General features: G+C 45.1%; 1 protein-coding gene across 1 annotated transcript; it reads right to left on the reverse strand.

The window, feature by feature from the left end:
• Positions 1–444: 444 nt before the first annotated feature.
• Positions 445–18,100, reverse strand: LOC110076744 (acylamino-acid-releasing enzyme). The gene is made up of 22 exons (XM_020789201.3): positions 17,797–18,100; positions 13,757–13,886; positions 12,587–12,713; positions 11,267–11,357; positions 10,906–10,981; positions 10,230–10,390; positions 9,392–9,529; positions 9,056–9,147; positions 8,465–8,505; positions 8,056–8,177; positions 7,495–7,555; positions 6,856–6,953; positions 6,292–6,343; positions 5,873–5,961; positions 4,788–4,926; positions 4,563–4,646; positions 4,384–4,464; positions 3,561–3,649; positions 2,915–3,105; positions 2,723–2,825; positions 2,492–2,598; positions 445–2,284 (listed from the first exon to the last, which is right to left on the reverse strand). Exons 1-22 carry the CDS (start codon positions 17,806–17,808, stop codon positions 2,182–2,184), a joined length of 2,187 nt encoding a protein of 728 aa, XP_020644860.3. The 5' UTR covers positions 17,809–18,100; the 3' UTR covers positions 445–2,181.
• Positions 18,101–25,942: the final 7,842 nt, after the last annotated feature.

Here is a 25,942-nt window from a genome sequence, read left to right on the forward strand (position 1 = left end):
TTGGTTTTGTGTATTATTGCCCTTAGTTGCCCCAATTTAACAAGTCATAATTGTGTGCATTGCCCCCAACATATTTCTACAGAATCAGAAAGATGAGTGCACGAGAGAGAGAATATGTGATTGGGCTTCATTGTTACAGCACTTTCATTTCAATCTATAGAGGTGATGAAGGATGCAATGAGGTTCATGCATTGCTGAAACATTACTAAAATATGAGAAGCCAGAAAATAACTGTAAAAAAAATTCAAGTTAAAATTCAGCTTGCTAGCCTTTGATAAGCCACAATCAGGTCACCACCAGAAGTGGTGAGGATAGAACATTTTAACTGGTTCTTGAGGTTGAAAGGCTCTTTAAAAACTCCTGCAAATTTAGATGATCAATCCCCCACATCTTCCCTTAAAGCAGGAATTCAAAACTTAATCAAGAGACCTTGAGCACTAGCTCTTGGTTCAATACATGCTGTTTTATTAGTCAACCAATTTTCCTTTCAAAATTATTTCTCAGTATACAGAAAGAGGTAGTTGTTTGAACTCCTACTTCACAATGAGATATAACTGCTGTGCAGCTCACTCATAAATTTTTTACTCAGAGGGAAAAGTGCCACTGTTAAAAATAGAGTTTACTCCCAGGAATGCCTATACAGGACTGTGACTTTAGTGGCATTTTCAGTGTCTATCAAGTAGTGTCAAAACAAGAAAGTGTGATCGTTTGTTGCCTGGATAATCCTTACCATGCTGTTGGTTACCACTAATGATAGCAAAGTTCATAGTCCAATAGGGTCAGGTTACAGAGTTCCTTGAAAAGGAAAACAAGCAGGATGGTACTCGAAATTGATTTCCTTGCAGGTCTCTGCTACTCAAGAGGAAGATAACCTCCTACTAGATATTAGCTGGTATGAAAATCAGTGCATCTGATCCCTACAATGCATAGGGAAACTATTCTGATGCCAGTCACTCTAGCTGATAAGCTAAACAAATTATCAGGTCAACACATGATTTTTCCATAGTCAAACTCTGTACATTATCTGCACCTCTGTACAAGACCTGCAACACATTATTATCATTTATGTGCTTGTGTTCTTTACTAATGCAAGACAGAAATTAAGTGGACCTAACAATAAAAAATATGTGTATTTTCTCAGAAAAGGGATGAATTGGGGGATATTTGACTAGCTAAAACTGATAACAGCAGTACGAACACTAAGATTACTGTGGCCAGCAGTAGTCTATCATTTACCTCCTAAGAAAAACTACTAGGCACTATTGAACTACTAGTATTTTTTAGTTTCTAAATTCCTATTTTATCCAAATGGTGAATAACTGGTAGTGCTTGCTTCCATTCACTGAGATGGCAGGGAAAACAGTTATGAGTATGTGCAAGAGACTTTGTATGTAATATGACTTGTATGGAATGTACCTTTTTTTTGGCAGTAAAGTGGAGTACAAAGAAAAACAGTATCACCAAATTGGGATTTGGTAGAGGCCAAACAGGAAAGGTAAGTAAATTACCCAAATGGTCATTTGAAGCATTCCTATATGTTTGACTTTAAAGTAACAAACACACAACCATGATGCACTACTGAAATTGTTTGTCAATGTTCACTTTTCCCTTTAAGATACCACTAGCTCTTCCTTCCAAAAGAACAAAACAAAATATTTCCCAAAGAAGTTTGAATCTCAGCAGCTGATGAATGCCAGCCATTCACAGTTTACATACTTATACTTTGAAAATCTGTAGCTCAGAAGTTTGGTCCTTAACAATTGTTTCTATTTATTTACCCTTTGCAGTTGGACCTTTTGGAACTCACTGTTTCTTTGTTCTGCCCCCTCAAAGAATACTAACAAGAGAAATTCCATTGATATCAAAGAACATTACTTGTCAGGATACCCAGCATCCTATTCTGGGTCAGAATCACCGACAATGGCAGGATTGCCACAGGTGTGCAAGATTTGGCAAAAGGCATGAGCTCAGGGTAACTTCTGTCTCAGGAACCCAGAAGGCATATATTAGTCCCTGGCATGAACCTATTCAAACTCAGAGGAGCATGAAAGAAGGTCCCAAAGCAACCATTCCCAAAGTGATTTTTTTAAAAAGAACCAAGAGACATGTATTAGTATTAGCTAGCCAGGTTGCTTAACATGGAGGTGGGTCATAGAAAATGTAGCCCAACTTCTGCATTCCTCATTTTAGGTGCTGGAGAAACCAGAGTGCAATATTCATGAAACCGTCTGCCTCAGCTTCCACACCAGACAGTGCATGGTTATTTCCTGGATACCACAGCATCCTAGAAAGGGATACAGACAGAGACAGGCAAGAGTAGTTATATAACCATTGTCTGGTTTCTTGGCATCAATTCTGGCCAGAACTTCTGCCCAAGTATCATTGTCGTGATCCCATATAGTTTCAGGACCTTGCCCTCTATGAGAACCGTTGCCCTCTGTCCCCACGGAATACTTTTACAACTATTCTCAAGCTTGCCTAGCATGCTTACCGGGTTGGAACGCCCCTGGCCTTAAGAGCATGATAATACTCCAAGCCTTGCTTGGGAGGCACACGTTTATCCTCATCTCCTATCATTAAGAGAACAGGTGTCTGAACCTGAGGGGTAAAAGTGAAAGACAGAAAACCAAGACAGTTATGATCGTTCCTGGAAAGTGAAGTAGGGAAAAAAGCATGTGGATACCAGGAGAGTGGCAGTGGGGGAAGGAAGGGGATGTTATACCTTATCAACATATTGCATAGGTGAATGAAGGAGCATCTCTGTCCAATGTCTGGGATCTGGGAGAGCAGCCTGGTCATAGAGTAAGCCTGCCTCGGTCAGACACCTAGAAGCAACAGAATAGTACAAACACAATAAGTTTGGGTGTGGCTTGAAGGTGGAAGTGTAGCTGTTCAAGGTGGTTGAGTCACTCACCAGTCAGGGATGTCAGTGCTTGCAACCATGGAGGCCATGTTGACTACCGGATTCCTGGCCACACAAGCCTTATAAGTGCCAGGATATTGGCCAATGAGATGGCAAGACAGGAAGCCGCCATGGGAGCCACCCAGCAAGGTGACTCGCTGTGGATCCAGAGGCTCCTCCTGTAATACCTGCTCCACACAAAACTTAACAGGAAAGAAGAGGTTTGTGCAGCAGTTATAAGGTGGAAAAAAACAGGGCTGGAGCATCTTGGATGAAGCTCTTTATAATACAACTACCGAAGTCCATTTAACCATTTGGCAGCTTGCCTGGTACGGTCCTAAATGGGACCACACCATCTCTCTATATACTGTAAAGAGGGGAGGACACAGGTGAACAACCCTGCTTAATTAAAAAAAATCTCACTCTTTACATACAAAAGAAGCCTATTATGTGTCTCTTCTGAGCAAGTGCAACCTCCTGAGGATGGTATCATGTACGCATATTGTGGTGGAATGTTAAGGACTTAAATCCTTAGCATTCAACTGAATCTCCTTCTTCCCACCATGCTGTGCACCTACACTCTTCCACCCAGTGGAGGGAGATACATTTCCCCCACTGCTTTTGGGAATGGAAACATAAATGATGGACCCCCTCTTACCTGTACATCTTTGACATCCTGGCTGCCTACATTCCCTGGCAGGGAATCCACACTGTCTTGGCCAAAGCCCAATGATCCTCGATAATTCACTAAGGAAGGGAAAACGTAATAGTTAGAAATCACGGCCAGTTCTTTATTATCTGAAGTCTACAGAGTTTTTCTTCTGCACAGCCCATGAAACAGCCGGGGGGACATCTCCTCTAATAAGAGGATATCTGTGTAGGAAGCCACAAACGTACTATCTATACCAGTGATCCACAACCTTTTTGACACCGCAGACCGGTTTAGTGTGCGTGTGTGTATGTGTGTGTGCATATGTCTGTGCGTGTGGGTGTGTGCATGTGGGGGGCGTGCGTGTGTCCGTGCATGCGGGGGCGAGATCTGTCTCCACGACCCGGTCCTGCCAAGGCCACCGAATGGTACTGGTCCATGGACCAGGAGTTGAGAACCCCTGATCTACACTGTACATAAGGCTGCTGCAGTATCAAAAATGCCAAAGACAGGTAGGAATAAGCAGGCAGCCCATGTGTTTTGAAGCAGAATTACCATTTTTAGAAAGGTAGCTATGCTTCTTGTGCTATTTGTCACCTTTCACTTTTCTTGCCTTTCCTTTGAGCAAGTGAAACAAGAAGCTAGACAGGAAAAATAGTGCCGTTCTCCAGTCCTCAGGTGAAGACTTTTGGACCAGAAATGGAAGCCTGATAAATGCTGGTATGGCTAAAAATCCAGTGACTTCTAGATTCAGTGCCCCTAAATATTCTGGGATAAACTGAGACCCTAACAGCCCCTCAAGTGACTGAGAAAGACATAGAACACCACTCACCAAGCAGCACAGCAAATCCCATCCGACAAAGCGCCGCTGGGTAAAGCGTCCAGCTGGTGGTATACACTGAGTGCGGCCCCCCTGGCAGGGATGGAAGAAAGATGGAGTAACCCTGATATGAAGAGTATCAGAATGGCATCATGCTCCAAATCAGAATGGGATAATGATAAGATGCTTACCATGAGGTGAAACAACTAAGGGATATTTGCCACTCTCTGGTACCTGAGTGGGTCGGAGGAGAATGGATTCAAAATCAAGGCCCGCTGTGAAGACAGACCACCATTTACAGGTCATATAACAGACATACAACCTGCCTATCATAACCACAGTGCCCCAGATTCTTACTGTAGCCTCCAGCTCAGGACACAAAAGTTTGCCTGTTTCTGACTTGGCTGGGCACTCACCATACTGCAGGTTGTCCTGCTCTGGAGGAGGCTGCAGTTTACGGACTCCCCAAATGATGCCTTCAACAGGGCTGGCTTCTTCCAAACATACCCAGCCCACCTCAGATTCCTTGCCAGCAGGAGGTAGGAAAGCCACCATCTGCAGAAAAAGATATTACTCAGTTGAAATAGAGAGGAAATCCAACACCACAGGGGCAGGGCTATGCCAGTTAGGGAGCCTGACTAGGAAAGATGCTCTAGAATCTCATTATCAGAGCATAAACCAATAAACTGCAATGTGTATCAGGGGACAGGGAAAGAAGAGAAGCTCAGAGGAAAACAAGGGACAACATTAACATTGCTAACAAGGCAGGGAAGTTCTAAACGAGTACAGCCTCGTGCACACACAATCCCATCTCAACTGCAATGCGTGTTTCCTATGCCTGGTGTCTTAATCACCAGGCACTGCATTGCTGATTATCCTCATGTCTAAAGCCTCTCTTATTTCAGGGGGGTTTATGAAAAGTCCCTCACCACAGGCAACACCACACATCTCCTGCATTATGATGCCTCTTGGACAACATTTTGACTCATTCATATAATCAAGAAAAATCAGCTAACCCAGGAAAAGGAAGGCTCACCAGAAGCTGTTGGACTGCAGCTCCTCCCACCCCTCCCTATTAGCTAGGCTGCCTAGAGCTGATGGGAGTCCAGTAAATTTGCAGGGCCAGATAATCTTCCTGCCTGAGTTCAGCAGAAAAAACAGGAGATTGCATGCTAGTCACAAGGCTTGCTCAGCCACACCCAAATGAATCTGACCAACTATGAAAAGAGAATTTTCTAAGTCAAAGCTAATAGTGCCTTGTCTGGTTAATTCAGTACAGATCAGTTTCTTAGTGGAAGTCAACTGGTTTAATCTGTTTAATATTTGGGTCATCCTTGGCAAACATCATAGTGGATGAACAATACCTAAGTATTGTCATTATTGCAAAAACAAAACAAAAACAAACAAAAAACAAAAACAAAAAACAACACTGATGTTGGGCAGTTCTGAGAAGTTTCAACCACAGTTCTCTCAGCCAAACCTTTAGTCATGCAGCACTTACAAGCTTGGGAGGACAGTTTGGAGTGGAGAATCTGGCTACCAGCAAGTCTCGGTCAATTGTGAGCAGCGCCCAGCTTCCAAGATGTGAACCTAGGTTAGTAAAAGAACAGAGTTTATTCACTGACCTTCTTTTCCCTTTCTTTCCTTCTGGGTGAGAGAGATCATAAACCACTCATCACTTTCTTTTGGACCTGGTTATGTTAGGAATAGTTGACAGCAGCAGGAAAAGGGGAAGACTGAACATGAGATGGATTGATTCAATAAGGAAGCCAAGGGGTCATCTTAAGCCAGAGGTGAATGGCAAGAATTGGCATTTGGCATTGGAAAATTTTCTACTAAGCAGAATCAGTAGGCTATGCCCCAAGATTAGGAAATAACAGAACTAATTATGAGGGGCAGGACACTGTCTTTGGAACTTACCTTTGGTGAGAGAACATACACTGCCTGATAAGGTATCCACCACAATCAGCTCCTAGAAAAAAAGAAAGCATGGGAGAAATGTATTGCAGGCTGCATCCAAAGAGAACATTCCCACCCAGCTGTTTGAACATTTCAGTACGAAACTGGAAATTGAGGAAGCAAAGAGGAGAAGATAAAGATGCAGATGCATAGTCTTCTAGGATTTTCAAACAACAAGCCCTGTACGCTGGGCACAGATAAATTGTGAATCTCTAGATGCTATGCTGGGTAGGACTGATGAGAGTTGTAGTCTGACAACATCTGGAGAGCCATGCTTGCCCATTTCTGCTCTATAAATTCATCTGGACAGGGCCAGATGCTCTAATGTCACTTTAATTCTCCATTTTATTTACTTTCTTCAAGTTCCTTCTCTGACTCATAGGGGCTATATACGCTGGACTCAATGTGCCTGACAGCTAAGAAATTAGTCTGGTTATGTCCTTGAAGGTCAGCCAGACGCATAATTCTGTGGCGCTGGCCCAAACTACACCTGACCCAGTCCGCAATTCTGCATTTCATTCTTACCTGGTGACTGCGTTGAGCTGTGTCCAGCACAACCCTTTGACTGTCTGCTGCCCAGCAGAGCTCAGGCAATGCTGTGCAATAAATTCCAGTAAATTCATCTGCAAGAGACAGAAGAGTTTCACCTGAGTGGAGGCTGCCTTCAGGACTGTGTATGGGTCACAGGTCTATAGTGATCAACATCGGACACTTTCCAGTTCAGCCATTATTTATGTTGGTCCATTTACCTTAACACAGGAGGTTGTACCATGTGGGCCCACCCCCATCAATTGTGTCCATCCATACAGCATAGTGTCTGCCAGTAAAGGTACATGCATGGGCTTTTGCCAAAAGCACGGGATTCCAGATGCCATGAAGGCCCGTGTTTGTTTAGTTACACACACACGCTCTATTCATCCAGATATTTTTTCTAGAGGACAGATGCCTGGGGCAGGCCTGCATGATGTTGTAAGGACAGGACTTGAGTGATATGCCAAAGAAACCTATATTTTGAGTGCCCACATGGAGCTCCAGCAGCTGCACTACTTGGCTTTGTTCGCACCGAGTTTTTCACAGGGTTCCTGTTCCTCTAGATCTCCTTGGATTCCAGCCAGCCTTTCCCCCTGGACCCACTGGTGGAACTAGCTGTGCTATGCTACTCACCTTTGCCTGGCCGAGGCACAATCTCCACAATGACTGAAGTGAGCTTAGTGTACCAGTCGTACTGAAACGGAGATGAAGAGACATCAGAAATGTAAGAGGGAGACAACAGCTTTCTGCCCCATTGCATCTCAGTGCCACAGGGAGTCCTTGGGTTAAAGCTTTTTTCAGTTTGTGACATTGCAATGCTTCATGATGAAGAAGGACTAAGCCACCAGAAGAATACAGGGTGTGTTAAGAGGATGCCCAGCCTCAGCTCTCTCTCCTTCCCTGTAACATCCACCACAGAGTTCTGCCTCAACAGCAATGATCAGGCTGTCCAAGATCAGCCCTCACAGTATCTGCAGTCAGGGACTTCTCAGTGGTGTTTGCCATCATGGCTGAATGAAGTTAGTTGTGGTTTACATGAAGCTCTCTCTGATCTTACACTACAGGCTCAAAATGCCCAAGCTCAGAAATCTAGCACAGGTCAAAGAGGACCACATCTGCTCCAGATGCTATACAGGGAATGACATACGGTCAGGCCCCTCATGCAAACAGCCAATGCACAAAGGCTCTTCTCACCATGCAAAGGCGGCTGCATTGTTGATGGGGCCCAGAAGCTTTGTTCTCCAGGTATACAATGCGACACTGGTCTGGACTCAGGCGTGGCGACCAGATGGCCCTGGTATCATCTGACAGCAGCTCTGCAAAGGGAATGGGAAGCAGCAAATTAAAGACAGGAGGAAAAGAGGAAGAGGCCTTAGGCTGACTCAGAGTCTTAAACCATCTAGCTCAGTATTGCTGATGTTAAGTGGTAGGGTGTCTCCAGGGTTTGGCAGGTGGGTAAGTAGAAGGGCTTTTTCCAGCCATTTTTGGAGAGGCCAAGGACTTTGTGTAGCAAAGTGGGCATGGCCCTTTCCAAAACCCTTTACACAAGAAGATTATGAGAAGCCACCAACAGAGAAATAAATAACAGCGGCAGGTCTTTTACCACAACGTCCACCTGTCAGGTCCACGTGGAAGAGGGCTGATCTGCAAAGAAGGAAAAACAGGAAAGAATATCTTCAGAGATGGCAGCTACAAGGGGAGGTACAACACAGCAACAGAGTCAGCAGGAGGACACCACCTGGAGAGAAATGGGAATACTCTGGTGCAACTTGCTCAGCTGACTGCTTTCTGATAAGGCAGTCAAGAATGCTTCTCCTACAGACACAGGCCTAGGATGGAAAACGTTTCAGGCCTACTAGGGGAAGCTATTTCACTTGTAGAGAATTGCAGAAAGTCCACTTCATGTAGATAATCACAAGAGCAGTCTCTCCAAACACTCCAGATATGTTGAACTATGCTGGCTGCAGAGCTGAAGCCTAACATATCTCAGGGGCATCAGTCTTGTGGGGAAGACTGAGTTGTCCCCACCTTTTGTAAGCTGTTCGGCAGACCAAAAGAATACCACACCTCTGATTGTTACTACAGTAAACTAGCCTCATAATGTTCTCCACTACACTTTCTATCGTTTGCTCCTCCATCTCTATAGAGGGTCAAGAGCCAAATGAGTTCCTGCTGGTTCTACTAGGACGCTCACCTGCGATTGGTACAATGCCTCAACCCCAGACGGAAAGGCTCATGCCACCAGCCTGTGAACAGCACCCCTGTGTCACCTGGAGTCCAAAAGGCCTAGAGACAGGAAGGAAGGCAATGTCAAACATCAAGAGACAATGAGGACTAAGGCTTCAGTAGGTGAGAGATCCTAAAGGAGAGATTTGAAGTGGCAGCCAGTAGTTTCCACACGTGTCAGAGATTGGCTAAAAAGACTAAGGGGTGATAGCACAGGGAGAGCGTGCAGGACTCCTATGTGGGCAAAAAGAGGTGTATCTGAGCTGCAGGGCGCCAACTCTCTTGCCAGGTGCTCTGTACTGACCTGTCCAGGTGAGATGTGCTCTGGAACACCCTCCAGTACTGAAACATTGTTGCTCTCAATGTCCAGTACACATAGCACAGGGGTGCTCTTAGCCACCAGGGTTTCCCCCCAGTCTTCATAGAAAACATACTGCTCTCCCTGGGAAAGAGAAAGAAAAAAGTCACAATGCAGAAGCCTCCCTGCGTGTCAGCTAAGAGAATCTGACTGTCTGGCAGACTGACTGGGCTTTTAACACTAAATTTTGACTTTGCTTTGGTCAAGACACTCAATGCTTCCAAGTGCTTCTTATCTAAAGAGAACACACTGTACATACAAACAAGACATTTTTATCACAAGTCATATCGTCAAGGGAGTTGCTGTATGAGGAGGCTACCCCCTCCACAGATACTGTATAATACATGAACACCAATGTTATCACGTTTCAAATGTAAGAGAGGCCTTCCAACATCCTTTTAGGATGGCTCTCCCTAGGTTGTAGTGGTAGCAAAAGGAAAGCAGTGGCTTCCACTTGGAGGCCTGCTTCTTGAGCCGTAAGCACAACAGACCAGATTCCAGCACAAATCATAGAATAACTGAGCTGGAAGGGGCCTATAAGACCATGAAGTCTAACTCCCTACTCAATGCAGGAATCCTTATCAAAGCCGATCTGATAGATGGTTGTCCAATTTTCTCTTGAATGCTTCCAACACTGGAGGCATTCAAGGCTTGCAGACAACTCTTGCTCAGGCTGCAAGAGTCTAAGGGAGAAAGACAGGCCTAGGGTGGGGAAGCCCCATCCAAAGTAGTGGGTAGTTAAGCGGCTTGCCCAGAAGGGCCCCAAGAGCAAGACCAGGACTACCTTAATGGCTTTGTCTTGTCGCTCTGCCTTGACTTGTTCATCTTCACTGTTCATTTCAGGGGGTTTTGGCTTAAAGAAGGACTCAGCCTTGGGACGTTTTTTCTCTGCCACATAGAGAAGGTGAGTCTCCGAGTGTGACCAGGCCAAGCAGCCAAATTGATCTAGATAGTTGGGGGGGGGGGGGGAGTATGAATAAAAGAATAGATGAATGAATGAATAAATGAATGAATAGATGAATATTAAAGCACTCTGGGTGGTTTAAAAGAAACAACAGATTCACACACATCCGTAATCTCCCCCCACCATCATAAAACATAACTGCAGCATCGCATGAGCCCTTACTTGCCCAATTAGATAGATATTACTTAAAATGAATTATTACCACATTTTCAACCAACTAAGTATAGCCTGGGATTGCCTTTATATCTGGCTCCTCCTCCAATGAATTCAAGGCACCACCCATGATTCTCCTCCTTTCCACAACAAGAACCCCGTGAAGTAACCCAGATTGGAAAGATGGTTAGCTGGCCAAGGGTCGCCTAGTGAATTTCCGTGGTTGCTGGGACTTGAATGTGGACCTCCCAATCCCCAGACGAACACATCAGCCACACAACCACAGTGGCTCTCTAGCCTCTCGTCTCTTATAAACGTGAACAGAGCTGTAAAGAACTCTCACCATCCTCGTACACTTGGCCATGCTTCTCCAGGGCAGTCAATTCAATGCTCTTCACTTTGCGGTTCTTTTCCCAAACCTATGGAAGCAGGCACATCACAGCTTTAGCCTCCAACCCTGCTGCCCAAGTACCACTGTAACTCTCTACCACAAGTCACAAAACAGAATTACAGCAGGACCCCCTTACCCATGGGATCAGTATCCCCTGAACACACCAGCAGAATACAAAGCCATGCTGAGCTGACAGCAAAAGGCCGCAGCATCTCTGAAGACTTAGCTTTTGCAAAGGACAAAAGCTCTATGGAGAGAGAGGTAAGTAAGTGCCTTTGGCCAGAGAGGCTCAGCTTCCTCCAAGCAGACGTACCTCCAGGAACTGTTTTTCCTCGCCTTTGCTGTTGCTAGTCTTGCGCAGGACAGCTTTCTGTGCTCCGCTGGGAGAGTCCCGACTGAGCAACCTAAGGAGGACAGCAAGGTGGTAAAGCATACAGAACTCTGCCCTTACAAGCCAGTGCAAGGACAGCTGGAAGAGTTCGGAAGCCTCCGACTGCGAGTATATTGCCAGGACAGGGTGGGCAACGTATGGCCTGCATGGGTTTCCCCTATGCATCTCAGCAGTTCCCCAAAGCCTCTTGGGAGCTCCCTGCCTGCACAATGATAGTGGGGGGAAACACACAATTTACCACCAAGAGAAGCTTTTTTCACCTTTGAAATTAGAAAGTGTGCACTTTCCTGCCTCATGTTCAAATTCATACTCTCAGAAGCATGGAACTGCATATAGACAAGGCAGGAATGCACACGTTTCAGTTTCATGGTGGGGGGAAGTCTCTTATAGGTAAACAATATTGCGGGGAGTGTGGAAGGGGACACTTGGCTGCAACATCAGAGGTGCAGCCAGTTCGAGGGGGCCTGTGTAACTTCTGACCTCTTGAAGGTATCCAGGCCTTTAGTAGAAGACACGGCCTGTTGTGTGAAGGCAGGGAAAAGAGAGCACTGTTTACATTTCTAATAAAAAAGCAATAAAGAGCATTACGAACAGGGCAATTAAAAGGTACCTAAGCTGCTTCCTTTAAGTTGGCTGCATATACCAAAGGATTTTAAGTTGTTTGAAAACTTGAATTTTGGAAAAACAACCTAACTCTCTTCCTATGCTTGAGTCACCTTCCATTTCACATGCCAACACAGATCTGACATCTGAAGTAAGGCACAATATATGGGGCTTTTTAAAAAGGTGTGGTGTTTTAATTCCATAACACCCTCCAAAGCAAAGCCAGCCTGCTTGCTTTTTTTTTATAAGCAACAGTGAAAACCTGGCCTTTCCCCCAATATTTAGAGCTTAGGATGTATCGTATTTAACATTTGTTTTATTGCACTGATAGTTTTCAATGTTTTATAAGCTGCTTTCTACCAAGACCAAAAATGTAGAATACCAAATACTGAAATAAACCATAAACAAAAAATGTGCGTTATTTCTCACAACATGATTTAGAATGCCCTGGATGTACAAAATGGAATTTCTGTTCCTGTTGAACGCACACAACCCTGGACATGGAAATTCACAGCTATGCTGATAATAAGAGAAATGATCTATTTCTCTGAGACTGCAAGGAGCTTGCGTTCAGCCCAAGGCTGAGGTGCTGCTGGGATATTTTTGGATAATGGATGGTGACATGCAATAGATGCTTACTCTCCCTTGATTTCAGTGCAGTTGCCAGAAGGGCTTGAATACACGATGGACTGGCTATCATGGAAAATGAGGTACTGACGGCAGAATTTCACATTTTCAGCTCTTTCCAAGTCTCGTTGAGACCACTCTGGAACAAGAAGGAAAGAACGTATCTTAGGTCCAGCCTGGCACAGTGAAAGTCAAACCTCCTCCAGTACAAACATTCATATTGCAACACAGACTGGAAAGACCAAACACAAGGGATTCGTCCCCCTCTCCCCATACCGCTACAAGACAGGACCCTATATATGTCAGATACCCAAAGATTATCATCTACAAACCAGTTTTCAGTCAACTCCAGGTACAAAACAGATAAATTAATGAGCCACTTATGAAGTTGTCCATCTCTACTCCAGGACAACCCCCTCCAAAAAAAAAAAAAAAAAAAAAAAAGCCAAGAAGAAGAGGAGGAGGAAGTCATTGGGGCTTTGGGAACAATATCAAGAATGATCACACAGTATTATAAGCAGTTGCAGATCTCAGAAATAACACCATCAGAGCTGCAAAAATTGCAATATTAGGAACAGCATACATACTGCATCAATATTTAACAGATACTTAGGTTTTTGGTTAAAACTTTTATCTGTTACATAATACCAGTCACTGTTTTAATAATTTTGATTGACTGTCCCTGGTGTTTTTTACTACTACTACTACTACTACTACTACTACTACTACTACTACTACTACTACTACTAATAATAATAATAATAATAATAATAATAATAATAATAAGTGCACCATCAAGTCAGTTCTGACTAGTTACCATTTCCAGGGTTTTCTAGGTATTACGGTACTCAGAAGTGGTTGACCATTTCTTTCTTCTGGGGTGCCCTGAGACTGTGCAGCTTGTTCAAGGCTACATAGGTTGGCTGTTCTCCTGGGGGGTATTGTGGAGAAACAAACTCCTGACCCCTGGTGCTCTGACTCACTGACCTATCCAGAGAAGCAACATTCAAAGCCAAAACAGTTTTTTGCTGACCACCCAGTCTCCTGACTTGTTCTGCCTGTGGGAGTGAGGCCTCAAAGCAAGGTGGAGAGAAGATGAAATTTTGGCCTCAGGATGGCCCTCACTTCTTTAAAGCAAATACAGATACCAGCAATGCGGGCAAAAGGAGGGTGAGAGTTTACCTGTGTAAATGTTGCAGTATTTGCCACCATATTGAGTTGTTACCTCAGGCCCAATACAGGCACTAGAAAGAGATGGGAACTGGCTGAGCTCACGATATAAAGCAGCTATTTCCTCAGCATCACTCAGCAACTGAACAATGAGAAAGAGACAGACACTTAATTAGTTGGGATGGCCACCAGTGAAAAACAATATAAGCAATTGCAATTAGATATTTGTTCCGGGCAAATCTGCTCTTAGGTGAAAAGTGGGAGCAAGAGACTAGGTGACATGGAGCCACTTAGGTGAGTTATAAGAGAACAAAAAGCAAACTGTAGGGCAGTAGCTGGAAACGTATAAGTAATGGCTTTGAGTCTTCCACAGAGTGGAGGAAAATTGGCTGCAGCACCTGCTCCTGCTCCTCCTCTCTGGTTGATGTACTGATGAGTAGAAAAAAAATGACAATCTAACATTTACATTTGTTTGCTTTAATAATAAGAGTGCTGGTCTGAACAGGTGTTTTACTTTTAGGAAGCATTTTAATATGCTGCTGTTGACATGCACCATCCCTCTTCAATATTTCTGAATTCCCACAAGCCTCGGCCAGCATAGTCAGTGGTTAAAGATGACACAATTCATTTGGAGTTGGGGGCACTATGGTAAAGATGACATAGATTCCAAAGGCCAAGATCTCTGTTAACTGCTTTATGGTATCTTCATTGTTACAGGAATGGTATGTGTCTTCACGTTTGTAAAATGGCAGTTTTTCATAATACACTGGGCTTTGCTATACTACAGAGTATAAATATACTATTTCGTGCATGTACATAATTGCTAATTCTAACGCGTATGCTTATTATAGGAAAAGGAACAATGAAGAACAATTCCCACTGGCCTTTTAAAAAAATATGGTTATACATGTTAAAGATCAACTTAGCTAAAGACTAGCTAAGTTCATATTGCAAGCAATATCTCTATCTGCAAAATGCACTTAAAAAAAGATAAATCAAGTCATACTGGAAAATAAAATTCTTTTCAGAAGTTATATTATGTTGTTCTGAACATGGTTAGAGGGCAGTGCCAACCCTACTCCTTCCGTCAACCCTTTCCTCATGTACTGAGCCTGAAGAGGACAGGGAGGATAAAAATCAAATTGATTTAAATCACGATTTTAATTAAAAACATCAAGTTTTGATTTAATTTTTAAAATGTTTTTTTAAAATTTACATTGTTATTTAAATCAAATCCACCCTTGAAGAGGAGAGGCTTGCTATTTACATGTAGCCTTGACATGTGAGTAAGAACCCTGGAAAAGCTATATTTTTGCTCCTGCACAGAGCCTACACTCTGTGAGAAAGGAGCACTCGGGGTTGATTTTCTTCAGAAGAGATAGGTTTGATCTCCTTGCAGTCCAGGGGAATCTCAAGAGTCTCCTCCAGCACCACAATTCAAAAGCGTCAATTCTTTGGCGGTCAGCCTTCTTTATGGTCCAGCTCTCACTTCCATACATCGCTCCAGGAAAAACCATAGCTTTGACTATGCAGACCTTTGTCTCTGCTTTTTAAGATGTTGCCTAGGTTTGTCATCGCTTTCCTCCCAAGAAGTAGGGCCCTTTTAATTTCGTGGCTGCTGTCACCGTCTGCAGTGATCATGGAGCACAGGAAAGTAAAATCTGTCACTATCTCTATATCTTCCCCTTCTATTTGCCAGGAGGTGATGGGACCAGTGGCCATGATCTTAGGTTTTTTTTAATGTTGAGCTTCAGACCATTTTTTCCACTCTCCTCTTTCACCCTCATTATGAGGATCTTTAATTCCTCCTCACTTTCTGCCATCAGAGTGGTATCATCTGCATATCGGAGGTTATTGATATTTCTTCAGGCAATCTTAATTCCGGTTTGGGATTCCTCCAGTCCAACCTTTTGCATGATGTATTCTGCATAGAAGTTACATAAGCAGGGAGACAATACACAACCTTGTTGTACTCCTTTCCCAATTTGGAACCAATCAGTTGTTCCATATCCAGTTCTAACTGTTGCTTCCTGTCCCACATATAGATTTCCCAGGAGATAGATAAGGTGGTCAGGCACTCCCATTTCTTTAAGGACTTGCCATAGTTTGCTATGGTCCACACAGTCAAAGGCTTTTGCGTATTCAATGAAGAAGTAGATGTATTTCTGGAACTCTCTGGCTTTCTCCATAATCCAGTGCATGTTAGCAATTTGGTCTCTAGTTCCTCTGCCCCTTCGAAACCCAGCTTGTACTTCTGGGAGTTCTCGGTCCACATACTGCTGAAGCCTGCCTTGGACGATTTTGAGCATAACCTTGTCTTCTTTAGCAAAACGTAATGCATCAGTCCTTACAGTGACATGTCATAAAGTTATTTTGAATTTTGGTTCAAGTTTACAATCCAAAAGGAATTTAATGTCTTTAGTCTACCTGGCTTGTTTCAGAGGGCAAGAAACAAAATTAGGCATTCTTTAGTCAAAACTCCTTCTCTGAACAAAACTGCAGGTTTTACAGTCAGTATTTATTTCAAATGGCCAAGATGTTTGCTTACCAAGCACAAGTTAATGTGGGACATGCTCTGCCTAGCACCAACTAAAACACTCCTTTAGGAGGGGCAGAACGAAGAGCTCCATTCAGTACATTATTTCCTTTGAGAGAGCTAGTTATTAGGGCAATTATCAGTATCTTTTTTTGCAAATTTGAGAGGCAGAGAGTGGATCCTCAGGTAGCCAAAACAGCACCATCTAAGCATATGAGGAAATGTCTTTGGGGGGCATCAATGTTTCCAGAAGTACAAACAGCCTAATGATAGCCAAACATACTTAGTGAACAAGAAACAGTAACTAATTGTTAGGGAGGGAGAAATGGAAAGCCATGGAAGGTGTTCATGCAGGTAAGGATCCTTAAAGAGGGCATGGCTAGAATGGGAAGAGTTCATAGTGGAGTATTTTGTTGCAATTTTTAAACTGGGATGTCCATGAGTAAATACTGTACCGACAAAATCTAAAGTGGGAGAGAGCTGGATAACATTCACTCATACAGAAAAATAACAGGACAGGAGAATTACTCTGCCTCTCTTATTCATATATATTTCTTGCATGCCATGGAATAAAGTTAGGCTTGTGAGGTTGGTGAAAGTATGTTGGTCAAGCTGGAAGGGAGCCTACTTACTTTCTATTCATGCAACATCAACATCTGGCATACAGCAAGTTCCTGAAGAGTGCTTGCTGCGCCAGGGCACCAGCCTCCCCCTGATCTTCCAGCCAGTTTCCCCCTCTGCCCTATGGCTGCCTCTGAAGCAACCCCTCTCTTTCTCTCCCTCCCACCCCACGCCAACACTTGCTTCAGGAACAATAAGGGGTCTGAGGTCTCTGTGTACTTCCAAGGCAATTGGCAGGGGACGGGTTTAGCTCCAATGAGGCTGGCTGGCCCCAACAATTCACTTGTACCCAAAGAAGGCAAGGGGGCCACAAAGGGACGAAAACAGCCACCCACTCCGTCCCTTAAGCCTTGGACTTGTGACGGCCGTGACAGGGGGAAGCGGAAAGGAACACGCGTGGAAGGAAAGGGGCAGAAGCCGGGCGACGGCTGCCTTTCCCCCTAGCAAGCACACAACCTCAGGAGGCGAAGCGCCCGTCGCTGGATCCCCGTTAGTGGGGGAAGCTTGACCTGTTGAATTCCTTTCTCCTACACAGAGACACAGGAAGTAGAGGGGCAACCCAGAAGCCCGGCAACCCAGCGCCACACGGGCCCCACCAGGGCTGCCCAGGGCGCCTCCCGCAGCCACCGGGAGGGGGGGGGGCGGGCGGGTATCAGGGCTGCGGGGGGGGGGTCCGGCCTCAACTCGGCTTCATTTCGCCCCCGGGCTCCTTCCCGAGGGGGGGGGGGAACGCCCAGAGAGGCCCGCCCACTTAGCCTCCCACGCAGGGCATTGTGGGAAGCGACGGACGAGGCCCCGCGTGGGGAGCGAGAGACCGCGCGCCCCTCGTCTCCTTTCCGTCCTTCCCCAGCGCCCACCGACCGCCCCAGCCCGAGACCCAGCCCGGATCCCTCACCAGGGGCTCCATCTCCTTGCCGCTGCCGTGCCAACGCCGCCGGCGGTTCAAAGTCTCGGAACTTTTCCGCTTCTTACCTCCTTCGACAGCTGAAAGGGGGAGGGGTTTTTTTTTGGGGGGGGGGGTGATTGGGCTATTCCCATTGGCTCCGGACCTGCCCGTCTAAAGCTGAGGCGGCTCCTGAGTGGAAAGCCTTCCGAGAACTCCGGGGCCTGGAGGCGGGATTTCCTGGCTATTTCTGGTCCCTTTTGCTGGTTTTTCAACCTCCGCCCTTTCGAGGTCGTGCCTCCGCGGGGTCGCCTTGGGTCCCAGGAGGGTCTCCCTCCTTCCAAGGATGGGGGACGGATGATGGCTGCTGCTAAGGAACAGGATAGAAAGCCGAGGCTCCATTCACCGTTGTGATTGAGGAGTCGCTTTACCTCCTCCCCTCCCCTCGTTAGACCGAAGGCTTCGTGCTTCCTTTTCTAAGGGATTCTTTATTCCTCATGTGGTTGAAGCCGCATGTTCAGTATCTGAAAGTGCCTTGCAAATCGGACCCTTACGGGCGGGTCACCAGACAGGGATGCCCAGGGCGGTGCCCTGGAGGAAGGAGGCCCGGTTTCAGGTCTCTGCCCGCACCTTAACGGGTCGTGCAGGAGGGAGCGTGGCTGCCAGCCCTGCCAGGTAGGGCTCGCCGGTGCGGGGCTGAGCCGTGTGGGTTTTCCAGCCTGGCTTCCCTCTCTTGTGGCTCAAGGAGGAGCGTGACCTTAATGCTTATACCAGCCTGGTGTGGGTTGCTTGGCTATGGAGGGAGAAGGCTAAACGCCTGGGGGACGAGTTCAGGACAAGCTGGCAGGGTCTGCTCTCTCTTGTTTGTTTAGTCGCGCCGGACTCTGCGTGACCCCCCCCCATGGACCAGAGAGCACGCCAGGCCCTCCTGTCTTCCACTGCCTCCCGGAGTCGGGTCAAATTCATGTTGGTCGAGGACAGTGGTTCGACAGTGTCCTCGAAAGTACCAATCCTTCTCTTTAGAAACCCCATAACCACTGACGCTGCCCTACAGCAACGAGCCCGGAGTCTGTGTGTCTGCCTGTTTGTTTAACAGCTCGCGATATCTGTAATTACTACTCGTCTTTCTCCAGCCCGGCTTTTTCTCGTAACTGCCTTGGAGTTTTCGCGGGAAAAACAAAACACAACCGCCCCGGAGCCGCCGCAAAGGGAGGTGGCGGGAAAACGCCGCCGCCCCGCTTTCCCCGCCCCTTCGCGTCGGCTGCCCGGAGAAGAGGCCAATCCGGAGCTCTCGCTTTCCCAGCGGGGCGGGGCTAGAAGCTCCGTTTTCCGCCTTGCGGGAGAGGGTCTGGCGCTGGAGGGGGAAGAGGGAGTCTCGGGGGAGGGGGTTCCCTTCCTGGGTGCCGAGGAGCCCCTCCGGGTGGGCGGCTTCCTTCGTCCTCTTGAGCTCTTCGCGTCCCAGGCCCTCTCCGGGCGGGGCGTCTCGGTCTGGTCGGGGCTCCATCCTGGCCCGTGTCCAGGACCAGTTTTGGAATAAGGGCGCTTGTGTCTGAAGCCGGGGAGAGTCGCTGCCCGTCAGGATACCTACCTCAGAGGTGGGCGACTTGTAGCCGGCCAGATGATGTTGGTCTGCCGTCAATATAGCTCAGTAGTAAGGAGGATAATATCGTGCAATGATTTCTCGGAGGTCCTAAATTGCCCATCCCAGTGTAATCTCTCCCAGGAGGACACCTTTAGTCCCCACCCCCCTCACAGCCCATTTTTCTAGCTTTAGAAGAGGTACCCTTGCTAGTCTGTGCTAGCTTATCAGGCAGAAACAAAGACAAAATGTTCTGGCACCTAATTGCTATATTTTAATGCAAGCTTTCATGGACAAGTCAACTTCCTCAGACCTAAGAGTGGGACACTCATTTTTCTGTATTATTCAAGATCATTCTTGCTCTTCTAGTCTCTCACCAAATGGGATTCCTGTTTCATCTTCTTTTTACACTCTTTTTCTCTGTTCATCCAAACCATACAGAGTCCTTTGGTCTGGGTGAATAGTAGTTCCATGATTGATCCTCTGTCCATGTATTCCCAGTTGTATTTATTTAATTGCATGTGACCATTAGTGCATTCTATTCTTTATCACTGCCCAGGCTCCTAGGTGCTGAAGGCGACCTATATACAGTATGTTTTTTTCCAGAGCTAGAGCTCAAGGTTTAGATACCATTTTTCTCAGGACCAGTAAAGAGTCTGAATTCTTATACTAGCAATGAACAATGACTGTTCATTGCCATGCATGTCTTAATCTGATTGTCTGTGCTAGGATGCCCTTTGATACTTCTCATCCCTTCCTTGTACTTTTGAATTTCCCCTCCCCTGGTTTCCCACCCTCTGGTAGTTGGAGTGACTTCATTGTTTTGAAGATGCTACAAGACCGTACACAATGACACACTAATTGATTTATCTTCTGGACTGGTAGAATAGGTGCTCGGATTCTGTTCTGGGTCCAGGGGGGAAAGGTACATTTTGTGCTTATTGGTTAGAGTCGATCTACGATATTGACAGAACTAAGGTTGTCATTTAAATAAAATGTATGGGTTAAAGGACCTAGGTTACTGCATAACACTTCCCATGCCCACTTTGCTTGCTGCAGAAAGCACCGAGTGCTCCATCTATTTGATCTAATATTTCTGCACTGTGAACACGCTTATGTAAAATTAAAAAACCCATTCCTAAGCTACTGTACCTCAGTTTGGCAAAGTGGCACGTGCTGCTTTCTTTTTAGGGTTAAGACTATATACTAAAGGGATGGTGGAGAGAGAGAAAGAATAAAATAGAAACAGTCCTTATCAAATGATCAGTGTAAGGAATTAGAAGGAAACTGGGATTTGTAGTCATACGAAGATGGAGTCTGTTAGGTTTCTGTATACGTACAGTAGTTTGGATTTAAACTACTGAATGTTCTCATGTGAGTGTTGTCTAAGTTTGCTCTGCCTGCCTGGCACCGAGATAAAGAGCAAGGTTGAGAAGATCAAGGGAAGATGAAACACCACATACCTCTTAATTGGGATGAGATAAACCACCTGCAACATCTCATGTGAAATAGGGGCGGTGGACTGTATTATGCCCACTTAATCCTAATTGTTTGACAGCTTGGAGTGTCAGAAAGAGGGAGGTCTAGAGACTTGTAGAAAAATGTTTGTTCATGTATGTGACAGATTGATGACGATGTTGGAATGTTGTTGTGGAGAGAAGAGAGGTTTGTCTTTTTGAAAGAGAAGGGGGGGGAGAGATTCGCCTAGCTCCTCTAGTGTGTGCGAAGATGAAGAAAAATAGCCAGAATGATTACTTAATCATAGTTTAGTCTTTATTATTTTATCTAAGAATAGTGAACTTATTTGAATCATAGTAATAGTATGAACTGTTACTGCCTGAATATGACCATTATGCTTTTTAATGCTACAACTGTATTCTAATGAAACTACTTAATTTTCTTAATAAAAACAAATACAATTCTTCAACAGAGGACTGGTCTCTTGAACAGCAGGACTGCACCTAAATCCAGTGGAGATTGGAAAGGTCAGTCATTGCTACTAAATAGAGAGGTCCTACGTAGCCAGTCTGTTGTGCTATCTAAGGAAGCACACAGTCAATGGTTGATTGCCTTGTAAGCAGGCAGAACTCCTTTTTTAGGTCGAGCTTGTCCATAGGGCAAAGGCTATGCGCTTCTGAGGTTAAAGGACCTACCTCAGGTACTAAAAGTGGTAGACTTGCACCTACAAAGACTCCTCGCCTGAGATCATTATCTCTTTAGGGAGAGGTGATTCTAACACGGTGGCAGATCAAAGTGTGGTCTGAGCTGTTGAGAGACTTAGCCTAGATACAGTTGTGCATATCTATGCTGTGAAGTGAAATAAGTTTGCTTTCTGAGTTTGTTATTTTGCTAGGCAAGATGACAGGCAGGGGGGTACAGGCAGACTCCCTTTAGAGACCTTCTAATGGAGAGGTTGAAGTTGGAGCTGCAGCTGCCTTGGTGCCTACATGTGCCAGACCCAAGGAAGCAGTGCAGTCTGCGATCCCCAATTCCAGGGAACTGGCAGGAGAACCCTTCACTCGACCCAGAGAAAGTTTTGTGGCTCAAGTCTTGAGAGCCAGGCGGATAGGATTACAACATGCTGCTGAAGAAGCTCTCCAGGACAGTGGGACTACAGGCAGCCAGTTCTGTCAGACCTGATGGCTCCATTTGTCAGTGTTGCATAGGAAAGCCTTGCCTTTAGCATATACTGTACTGTGTGCTGACAATCTGAAAGTCATTTAAAACTCAAAATATGTAGGACACAAGCTGGTTTCTTACAGGGTCTTTAGTTTAAAAAAGGACTCTCTGCCTCTCCAAACAGGAAAATCTCTGCACAAAAGAATTGATATAAATCTGACATCAGGACTGGCAACACACAAAAACCTATTTCAGAACATTTCAGTCTACCCAGACACTCTTTGGATAACTTGAAAATCACTTTTCCGGGGGGCGGGGGGGGGGGCCTCTACAAAACAAGGCTTCAAAGAGAAACAGCTAAGATAAGAGATACTGTATATATATATTGATGCCTGAAATCCATTTAAAAGGATTGAGGCTCAATCAGTTGAGTTTTTAAATCATTACAGTGTGTGAAAAGCTACATTGATTCACACAGTTTGCCACTTGTGTAAACTATGCTTTTGTTACCTTGTAGACCGATAATTGACACTATTCACCGCCTGATCACCTATTTTGTTACTAATGAAGATAAAGTGGACTTGATCCATGAAAGCTCATATTAAAATATAGTAGTTAGTCTTTCAAATGCCACAAGGTTTTTGTCTCTTGGTTTTTCATTTTTTTTGTCTGATATGCCTGATTCTCTTTTTGTTATAAATATTGTTTCTTGCTTAGCAATAATATAACCATTTTAAAACAAAATTGTTCCATGACAAGCATTCTCTCTAATTTTCCAGAATGCTGTGCAGGAGCCCTGCCCTGGGAATGCAGAGTTCTGACTACTACCAGAAGCAAATGGGTGGCCCCAGTCCAGTGCTGTGTGGCTACGCAGCTTAGAGAGAATATTTTCCATGTCTGTATAAGCTTATGTGTATGTGCTGATCTAAACCTCTCTCAAATGTTGCTGGCAATGTGTAATTTAGAGATTAAATTTAACAAGGGAGAGGCAATGTATAATCTAGAGATTAACTTCATTAGGAAGTAGCAGCTTAAGTTTTGGTCTTGCTTATCTACACCTTAGAATCTATGAATAAGATAAATCCTGAGGTTACAGAAACTATTTGTTTTAGTTGAAACTGGTGTTAAAATTTAGTGATGACCCATGTATATTTAAAAGGGGGCTTTCCCTTGATTGGAAAGACACATATCTTTAGTTAATAGCCCTATGTGCTCTCCTATTCTGCAGAGTAAAACCTTTGAAAAAAGTCCCACTTGGTCTTTGATAAGTAATTATTGGTCTCAGGGTATAATTGGGCAGACATCTGGGAGTGCAGAAACACATTTTTGCAAGAATTCCTTCTTTTGAAAACTGCTCCCTGAAATTTTCCAGTTACTTGTCCTGCTGTGAGTAGGGAAAGAAACGCCTTGGGAGAGAGACAGTCAAGCTGTCCCCAAACGTTGGGGCCGCCTAGAGCCTGTAGCCATGGAAAGGGGCGATTCCTTTCCAAAGAAACTGTGTGCACTGTGCGTTTTAAAGCTGCTCAGGACACAAAACCAATTTGTCTCTCTCCAAAGGGGAAGCATGTGGTTTTCATGACAGTGCACAACAGAGCTGCCTCTTGGCAAAGAAGGGCTGCCTCACACCAACTCCTGCCAGTGCTGGCTGTGTAGGACTAAATGTTCCTGTGCCAGTACTGAATGGGGAATAGCACATGCTATGTGACTCCCACAGGAAAGCTGTGCAGCTCCAGGGTCTGCAGGCGGCACATTGTCAGTGTGAATGGCTGAAGCTCGCAGCAGGCGGTAACCTCCTGCCTGGCTCACTAATGACTTCTCCATCTACAGGAGCAGCTCTCCCTCTAAGCCAGCTAGCAACATCTCTGGGTCAAAAGACCTCTCCCCTGCAAAGCTGAGTGGGACGTTGGCCCTCACGACCGTGTGATTGGAGGGCAATGACAAGTGACACACATGCTGGTTAGTGTTGCCATCGTGTCCCTAATCAGCTGAGCAACAACACGAAGCACTGAGTGGCAGATGGTTGTGCAGGCACTAAGTGGAAGCTGCATCCGCCTGGGGTGGGTGGGTGAGAAAGACCTAGGTATGGTAACACAAGTGGGTGAGAGAGGGAGAATAGAAGCAAAAAAGAAGAACTGGTGTAGGGGGGAAATAATTAAATATTTCAGAGGAAAATGTTGTGTGTGAGTGTATGTGTGTTCATGTTCTTTTGCCACTGATTTAAATCAAGGTGGGCAATGTTTTGCCCTCTAGATCTGGGCTGTAATTCCAAGCATTCTTTACTTCGGATGTTGGCTAAGGCTGTTGTTGCAGCCTAGTAACACATAGAGGGCCAAACTTTCCCTGATTTAGAGACTCCACTATGACCTTCAAGCTTCAGGTTTTCTCTTTCCAAGAAAGGTTCCAGAACAACATTCCCCATCATTTTCTAAACCATTTTGTTTTTCTATATATCCTGCAAAAATCTTCCCTCTCCCTTGTATATTGCATGATATTTATGATTTTTTCCCCTCAGTCCGTTGAATTTGTGGCATTTCCATAGGTTAAAATTGTGCTTATCAGGAGGCATTAGTGACTTAACTATGGGCCTTGATGGGCATGTGTGCCCTTCAGAGTAGTTCCATTTGTTCTTAAAAGGGGTTATAGATATTTGCTGATCCTTATTATATTAACCAAGTTGTTGTTGTTTGTTTAGTCATGTTTTGTCTTTGTGACTCCATGGACCAGAGCACGCCAGGCCCTCCTGTCTTCCACTGCCTCCCAGAGTTGGGTCAAATTCATGTTGGTACCTTCGATGACACTGTCCATCCATCTTATCCTCTGTCATCCCCTTCTCCTCTTGCCTTCACACTTTCCCAACATCAGGGTCTTTTCCAAGGATTCTTCCCTTCTCATCGGATGGCCAAAGTACTGGAGCCTCAGCTTCAGGATCTGTCCTTCCAGTGAGCACTCAGGGTTGATTTCCTTCAGAATGGACAGGTTTGTTCTCCTTGCAGTCCAGGGGACTCTCAAGAGTCTCCTCCAGCACCACAATTCAAAGGCATTAATTCTTCGGTGTTGGTACAACTGATTGAGCTACCACAGCCCCTGCTTGCAAGAGACTGCTTGCTTGCTGAACTACTATGGCGTGCCTGCCCATCTGGTAGCCACCAATCCTTCACCTCACCACCCATAAAAAGTCCCAACTGATTACCAATGTAAGCTTCAGAGATTATCATTCCATTGTGATCCATTCACTTGCGCCTGGTATCATTAGCACTGACAACCTTATGATGTATTGTGTATTTGATTGCATTTTGTAGTGTACTATATTAGGGGCTGTCCTTGAATCTAGTTCAGAGGCTGTAGTTATTATGGCAGTGAGGGTGCCCAGTGGAGCAATGAGGTGTGTCGAAAGAATAGCACTGGCTACCTCCTGGCCCCTTTCAAAGCTTTGCTATTGACCCACAAAGTCCTAAATATCTTGACACCAGGATCTCTAGAGACTGCTTTCCTCTATATGAACCAATAGGCCTTTAACATTTTCTGTGGCAGCCTTAATTATTATTTCAGTGAAGTGCTATTTGGTGGCAATATTATGAAAGGAGGACTTCTCAGTGGCAACTGAGGAAAAATTCTATCCTGAGAGGTTAGAAAAGCAGAAATAGTATTAACAAACATACCTGATTCTTTCTAATCTAACCTATATCCATCTGTGTTTGTACTTTGATCTGCCTGTGCTGTGGAGCTGGATGCTGGCAAGCCTACTGTAGATTACTCCTGTCAGGACTGTAATGAATCACATCTGCAGCATCTATAGTTAATAATTGTGTGCTGTCAAGTTGATTTTGATATATGGCAAACCTTTTCAGAGTTTTCTAGCTATAAAGAATTTGTTTACTAGTCCCTCCTTCTGATGGCATTCTGGGACTGTGCGGCTTGCCCAAGGGACCCTAGGTGGCAGGGCACATAACCCGCCATACA

Source organism: Pogona vitticeps, chromosome 2 (genome assembly GCF_051106095.1).
Source record: "Pogona vitticeps strain Pit_001003342236 chromosome 2, PviZW2.1, whole genome shotgun sequence".
In the NCBI taxonomy this organism is placed as follows: domain Eukaryota; kingdom Metazoa; phylum Chordata; class Lepidosauria; order Squamata; family Agamidae; genus Pogona; species Pogona vitticeps.